At 50.4% G+C, this 7,317-nt stretch overlaps 2 protein-coding genes across 6 annotated transcripts in view; both read left to right on the top strand.

The window, feature by feature from the left end:
• Positions 1 to 7,085, top strand: part of SNX29 (sorting nexin 29) — a 592,115-nt gene extending 585,030 nt beyond the window's left edge. For 2 of the 5 annotated variants that reach the window (XR_010152279.1, XR_010152278.1), the window contains exon 20: positions 1,300 to 1,590. Coding sequence is in view for 2 of the 5 variants with exons in the window: in XM_024349767.2 (XP_024205535.1) it covers positions 1,300 to 1,426 (127 nt within the window). In the remaining 3 variants the exon portion in view is untranslated. Of the gene's footprint in view, positions 1 to 1,299 lie in introns of all 5 variants that reach the window. The other 3 variants (XM_024349767.2, XM_024349766.3, XR_010152276.1) reach the window with 2 other exon arrangements.
• On the top strand, positions 2,721 to 5,815 carry LOC104002528 (uncharacterized). The gene is given in 7 exon segments (XM_063797576.1): positions 2,721 to 2,785; positions 2,944 to 2,989; positions 4,432 to 4,452; positions 4,715 to 4,851; positions 5,123 to 5,326; positions 5,328 to 5,568; positions 5,571 to 5,815. Coding segments are annotated over 7 exon segments (756 nt in total). The 3' UTR covers positions 5,613 to 5,815.
• Positions 7,086 to 7,317: the final 232 nt, after the last annotated feature.

Genomic DNA, 7,317 nt, shown 5'->3' on the forward strand with positions numbered 1-7,317 from the left:
TGAACCACAGATAGGGCGGAGCTAGCTGTGGACACAGTCCTGTCTTCCCTTGTAGGGTCCAGTGGATCCAGGACTTACATCCAGAAAGCCACAGCAGCACAGAGGTGCTCCGGACACAGGAGTGGACATCGATCCTGTTAGGTTTTTGTCTTGTTTTAAAGCATTTTATCCCAGTGAGGTATTTACTTCCTATTCAAATAGCCTATAGTAGGCAGAGTAAGAACATTCCTAGCCCCAGAATTTATGTGTCCCCTTATCTGGCAAAAGGGACTTTACAGGTATGGTTAAGGATTGGCCAGGCACAGTGGCTCACACCTGTAATCCCAGCACTTTAGGAGGCTGAGTAGGAGGATCACTTGAGACCAGCCTGGGCAAGAGCAAGACCCCATCTCTACAAAAAATTACCCAGGTATGGTGGCTAGTACCTATAGTCCCAGCTGCTCAGGAGGCTGAGGTGAGAGGATCACTTGAGCCCAGGAGGTCGAGGCTGCAGCAAGCTATCATTACACGATTGCACTGTAAAACCTGGGCAAGAGTTGAGACTGTCCCCAGAAAATACAGTTTTGAAAAAATGCAACCACATCACAGGACTTCCTACTGAGCACCCTCTGCTCTCAGGGTGAAGCCTCCCAGCCTCTACCCTATCCCCTAAAAATGTGCCGAGGGCCTCCCACAACCCAGACCCGTGCCCTGGGACCCACACACACTGTGTGTTCGTGTTGCTTCAGAACCAGGATCAGTGTCCCCCTCTTGGTGTTATCTTCCACTGTTCCTGGCTCTTAAACACAATACCATGCCAAACAACCTTTTAACTAGCCCCGGGCCTAGGGCCTGATTATTTTCTTAGGACTAATTCCACAGGAAGTCCGTCTCCTGTGCTTTGCTGCACATCTTGTGTGGCTTTATGTAGTGTTCTCCAAAGTCGCCCTGGACTTAGAAGCGTACCTTTGCTGGAAAATCAAGGAAAATGTGGGGAAGAAAGCTGTGCCTAGAACATTCTTTCATAGCCTTAAAATGTAGACCAGAACGGTGGTACCATGAGCTAGCTCAGACTCACAGCCAAGCTTGGTTGGAGCCTCGGAGTGCTGTTAAAAAAAAAAAAAAAAAAAAAATGGAAAGTTTACGTGACAATACGGGTTTCTCATTTCTTCAGGTGGCACCAGTTAGAGGCAGCTCCAATGACCAAGTCACAGTTGCCAATCAGATCCCTCCTGCCCACACACCTGGCTCCCCTTTCTGACCTGTGGTCATTTGCTTTTCATCCCCAGACTTAACTGGATTCTCTCCCTGCTCTTTCAGCGACATCACCCCGCCCGGAGAGCCTGTGAACAACAGCCGGCCCAAAGCAGCTTCCCGCTTCCCCAAACTGTCCCGGGGTCAGCCCCGGGAGACCCGCAACGTGGAGCCCCAGAGCGGCGACCTCTGACCTCGACAGAACCCCAGCCACGGGCCCTATGCGTCGCGCCAGCTGCCTCCACCCCAGCCACTGCCCTGTCATCTCAGTGTGACAACCACGTCCACCTGGTGACCCTGAGAGCACACGATTCCCAACAGTTACGCAACACCCCGATTAAACTAATCAGTCTTCGAGCCGCATGGTCCCGTGACCCGGGAGAGCAAGGCAGCACCTCACTGGAGAGACTGGGACACACAGTCCTTCTGCTTCTGGGGTCTGCCCTGGGCTGCAAGGGCTGTTCCTTCACCTTCCTGTAGTTCAGGGCTGGCAGGAGGGTGGGCACCAGGTCAGGCTGGGTGCCCCATGGTTGAGATGCAAAGGTGATCCCCTATATAGGAAGGTTCATGCAGAGCCAGCCTCTCCACTCTTTCCCACATGGGAACTAGAATGACTATGAGCCTCTCCTTTTGCTTTTTAAGGTTATTACCTGGCCTAACCTAGGGATGGCTGGCTTTGAGGGGGGAGGTGGGGGCCTGGTTCCTTTCATTGCATTTTCCACCAACAGTCATTAGACACCTGGCACTGTCACAGCTCACTTTTCCAGAGGGATATTCCTGTGGCCTTGGCAAGGAGCCATTGGTGATGTGCAACTTGAGTTCAGAGAACTTCCCCCACCTCCCCCATGGCTGGCTTCACGAAGGACCAGTGCCCTCCGTAGCCTGAGGCCACCTAGGCCCTCGCCAGGCTTGGAGTGGGGGGACTCAGACATCTGGCCCAGCCATCAGCAGCAACCTAGTAACCCGGCGTCATCCTGCATGTCCAAAGTAGGATTGGCCCTACGGTCATGAGACTTGGGTCAGGGAACCACTGCAGAAGGTTCCATGGTTTTCAAACCAGGCTCCATGTCTATGAAGTTGGACCCAGTGTGGACACTGAACAGATCATGTCTCTCTCCACTAAAAACATTTTCCATCCCGTCTGCCCCCCACATTGTCCTTGATAACAGAACTCTGCATCCCCTGAGACAGAGTCCTCTGTTCCTCCTATGTCAGGGTGGCTCTCAGAGTACAGGGGCCTTGGCAGGTGGAGAGGAGGATGGGGACCAGCAGCTGGGCAACCCCCAGGGCTCCTCCTCCAGTGAGCTCACATCAGAGCACCTCACAGGGCAAGAGCCGTCCTCAGATGCTCAGCAAAGTTGAGGCAGTTTGCATTTCTAGGGTAAACTAACTAGGAAGGATGTCGTGAAGTTTGTGTGTTCCGCCTTAATCTGAGGCAGAGACACAGCAGAACCTGAGGACAAAAGCAGGTGGAAGGTGACGGTTCGATGGCAAGCCATGGGCTTGTCCTGGAACTGCTTCAACTCAGTGGCTTAAAATGTGAACTGCCCAGGTGAGCATGGAGCATCTCCTAGGCTCGAGGACATCTCTGGAGAATCATCTGGAAGGTTTATACTGTGCCTTCCCCTCGTAGCAACAAGGAAGATTGTTCGTGGCCTTTAAGGAAGGCTGAGATCACTCACACACAGCACCCCCCCGCCCCCCCCCCAGAGAAACCGAGGCAGCCTACATGACTTCCAAGGGGACCTGGGGCCAGGTAAGCCCTGCCCCTGTGAGACCAAATGAGCCGGAGCATGTATGGAGGTGCGGACCCTGCAGTCAGTTTGCGAGTGTGGAGGACCGGAGACATCCTGTAAAGGCAACTTGGTCTCCCTCCCACTCACCTGCCAACATTGCTGCAATACACATGCTTTATCTGAAATTCCAGGGCCAGAGTGCACATCAGCTCACGTAACTGGCAACTCTAAATAGAGAGCCCTAACGGACTGAGGCAGGGAACGTCTAAAAGCTCAATCTGCTTTATCTCATGACCCCTCAGGTTGGGTTTATGCCACATCGGTCATTTTAAAGTAGGTGTTTGATGCCAGTTCAGAGACTGTCTCAGGAGTGCCTCCCTGGCCCAGGCACCTACCCTGGAGGTCATCTCCCTGTTCTCTGTTGGATAAAGGAACCTCCCCCTATCTGTGACATTCCTCTGGGCCCACGCTTATGACCTGCACCTTTTCTGACACCTGCCCCCGAAGCACAGGATGTGAATTGGGTCTTGCTCTCTCCAGATACCCCACCAGGAAGCACCTTGGACATTCTGCACATGGTAACAATGCAACAGAGTCCCCCATTGCTGAGAGGTACTAACCCGTGAGAAACAAGTATGCTCTCAGCTGGTATTGAACCGGTGGGAGAAACTGCCTCCCACTTTTATAATGCTGAATTATTCACAAAAAAACCTCGTCTGCTCTCCAAAATGAGGAGAGCATGTTCCTAGGAGCCACATGGGGACCATCCCCAGATGCCTGCTCCTGGTACCTCTCCCATGATCATGCACAGACTGTAGAGTCAAGTCATAATCTCTCAGATCCAGACCATCTCCTCTCATTCTCACTCAAAAAATGCTGGTGGCCGGCACATGACAGCAACTCCCCGAAGCCTTCCCTTTGGAATCCCATAGAATGTTCTGCAATGATTGGGTCCATCTTGCTGCTCAGAGGAACCACGTCCTGCTCTCTAGTGTGGTGGGATGAACTTCAGGCAACAAACAACTGGCAGGGTTCCCAGTTCCTGGAGTAATGGGGCAGAAACACCCAGGCCTAGCAGAATTGTGGCTGGAACCTGGTGCCCAAATTCCACACCCTGGAAATGTGTCATCTGCCCGTCAGCCTGGATTCAATTCTGAGGGCTGGCTAAGCCACGACCTTATCCATGAGTGGCGAAGACACCCCTGAGGAAAGGATTGCTTGCACCTCACATCTGTCTTCTTCCAAGATTACTCGGAGGTTTTCAAAGTCAACATCTGAGAACAGAAGCCCCCTCCCCTACTCAGAGAGGAACAAGGGTGGCCCACCTCTCAAGGGCCTTGGATTCCTGGGACCACCCTTTGCTGGGAGGAAGAATCCACACCGAATCCTCCTCTCTTCATGGCCTGCTGTGCTGAAACAACACCAGGTTCCATCTTTCACATCTTTTTTTTTTCTCCCCCAGATGAAAGACGACTCAGGAACGGTAGGGCTGGGCAGAGGTGTCTCTCCTTGAGAGAGAGACTACAAAAGCTTCTAAGGGAGGGAGTTTAAAGGCTGCTAGAAACCTAGCCCAACCATCCACTCCTGATCTGAGACAGAACCTTCTCAGCCACTCTTCCTGCAATCAGTGTGAAATTCCAGCTTCTTTGATTCCCACTTAGCAGTATGCTCCAATCACGTTGCTGGCAAGGCATTTTAGAGTATGGAGCTGGGGTTCAAAGCCCCCTGCATTTCTCTACTGGCAGGCCCTGGTGGAGGAAGACACTTTCAGGGAAGAGGCTCTTACAGTCTACGGTGGTCGCCATCTTCACATCCAGTCACCAGTTGCATCTAGGGAGCTGCTGGCTATAAAAGGGATCATCCAGTGGAGTTGTAAACGAGGGTACCATCTTGCAAGATCTAGGAAGAGGAAGGGGAGGGATGTGGACTGGGTCTGATCACAGCCCTTGGCCCTGCTTCATACTTTGGAGCTTATTAAGATCAATTTTGATAACCATGTAATTTCTTAGAACCATGGCAGGCAGTATTGTGCTTTAAAAACCAGAGGCTCCTGAAAATCGTTTACACCAGGTGGATTGATAGCATGGCTATAGCTGATGCAACTAACAAGCACTGGGGCCAGTGATCACAATCCGGGGTTGGAAACAGGAGTGAAGCCCACCAGCCTGCCTGGTTGATGGACAGCAGGCTCTGCCTTCTGGAGGCGGCTTATATCCTAACAGCCTGAGGCAGGGCTCTGTGGCCCAGGCCAGCAGTGGCTGCCTCTCTTGGTTCTGCATGGGACATTTTGCCAACCCTGAGGACCAGTTCTTGGGGTTCCAGGCCTCGGCCTTCCTGCTCCACGTGCTCAAGCCCCCATGGGGCTGCGACACCATCTGGCTCCTCACAGGGAGGTCCAGCCATGTTCTCTGGGCTCCCAGTGAGCTCCCTCCCCTCCGTCTACCCCCAGAATCCATCCTTCATTCCTCCACCAAGCTCCTGTGTGAGCTGCAGCGCCCACACGGGGGAAGCCCTGCACTCCAGCAGCATCTTCCAGCCTTGGCACAGAACTGATGGCAAAGGAAGGGCTGGGTTTTCAGCTCCTGGGACTTGAGGAAGACCCCACACCTCACTCCTCCTTCCCCAGTACATCAGACTGGTTAGGAGGCATCCCGGAAGGAGCAGCCTCATGCCCAGGTTTCAGCCCTAAAGGTAATGATTGTCTTGACTCTGCCTTGGCATTTCGCTCGGAATCACGGCAGACGTGGAGTGTTTCTTCAAGGCAGGCATCTGCTTATGAGCAAGGTCCATCATAAACATTTTTCAAAATATTGTGCATTAATTCATTAAAGCTACTGTTAAATATTTGCTGTTTTTAGATTGGCTTCCGTGCTAATTTTGCAGTTGTAGCACTGTATATTTTATCTCATTTCTGTGCCAAAAAAGTTCATCTTCATGTTTTTCTAATACACAATCTTGATTATGTTTCCAAAATAAAGCTTCAGCTCCTTGGTCAATAGGAGTAAGGGTGTAGCCATCCAGGGTCTCCAGGCTGTAGGCAGACCCGATCCTGCGGTTCATCCTATGGTTGTTGAAATGTACCTCGATCAGTCATCTCCGGTATTCCTCACTCTAGCCACGAGCCATTGCCATCTTATGGGCCCGATTTGGATACTCTGAATTATGTCATGGAGTAGACAGTTACTTCTAAATCCCAGCAACCAAGTTGCGTATCCTTCCTTACAGCTAGTTTCTACAGAGAAGTGAAAAAGAAATCTGGCTTCCTTAATAAGATAGTTGAGCCTATGACATTAAGGAGCAGCCCTGCTGGCAGAAGATTCTAGATTCACTGGTGGTTTAAGGCCCAGGGATTTAGTTCTTACTGGTGCATAAATGTTTTCCCATCCTAACCGGAAAACCACTCACCCAGGCTTCCCCCACTTCCCCTCAAGTTTTCTCAGCTCTGCCGCTGGTCTCCATGAACGGCAAGGGGAACCACCACTCATTCACTGTCAGTGTAGGAAAGACAGAGGATGCCCTTGCAAAAATTGGGACTGAGGACAGAAGCACACACAATGGTGGATCGTACATTTGCACCCAGAGCTACTAAACGCTCAGTGACCCCAGAGACCATTAATTTCCCAGAGTGAAGGGGATGGGGGTAGAGCTAATTGGAATTTTTATTATCCAGGACTCATCCTAAGAAGAATGTTGGCCTCTCTTCATCCCTGGCTTAGCCGTCAGGTAGAACGCTTACTCACCTGACACCGACTTCTTAGAGAAGCAAGTCTTTTTTGAATGGAGGAGCGATGGTAACCCCACTAGGGGGCGCCCATGATCGGCTCCCAGTGAGCCCTCTTAGGGGTAAGCAGGCCGCATATCTAGAGTCTGATAGTCTGTGTGTACATAAGGTCTAGAAGTCTGTGGAAATGCCCTGAAACCTGTAGTATTATCTTAACTACCCTCTTATGTTAAGGTTTACATAATAGGATTTTTAAACAAATTTAATTTTTTAAGATCTCTTGTATTAAAATTTTCTTTTGGAATAAGCTGTGGAAATTTTGTTACAACCTGGTTGAGATAAACCTCTTTACAATGACAAAAATTGTGACATTTTATAAATTAGATACTTCAGTGGATGGTCTCTGTCTCAGTTCTTTTTCAACAACTGGAGATTGAGGTGAACTTAATACACGTGGATCAACTGAATTGAAATGGAACAGAATCTCATTTTGAGTTAATTATATTAGGCAGATTTGGATAAACTGGCAATGCAGCATTAAAATTTCATACAGAAAACACTCCTCATTACAGGTACCTATGTATTCACTCCTAGAAGAAACAATTATTAGGCGGCTACTGTATACCA

This window comes from Pan troglodytes, chromosome 18, assembly GCF_028858775.2.
Source record: "Pan troglodytes isolate AG18354 chromosome 18, NHGRI_mPanTro3-v2.0_pri, whole genome shotgun sequence".
In the NCBI taxonomy this organism is placed as follows: Eukaryota; Metazoa; Chordata; class Mammalia; order Primates; family Hominidae; genus Pan; species Pan troglodytes.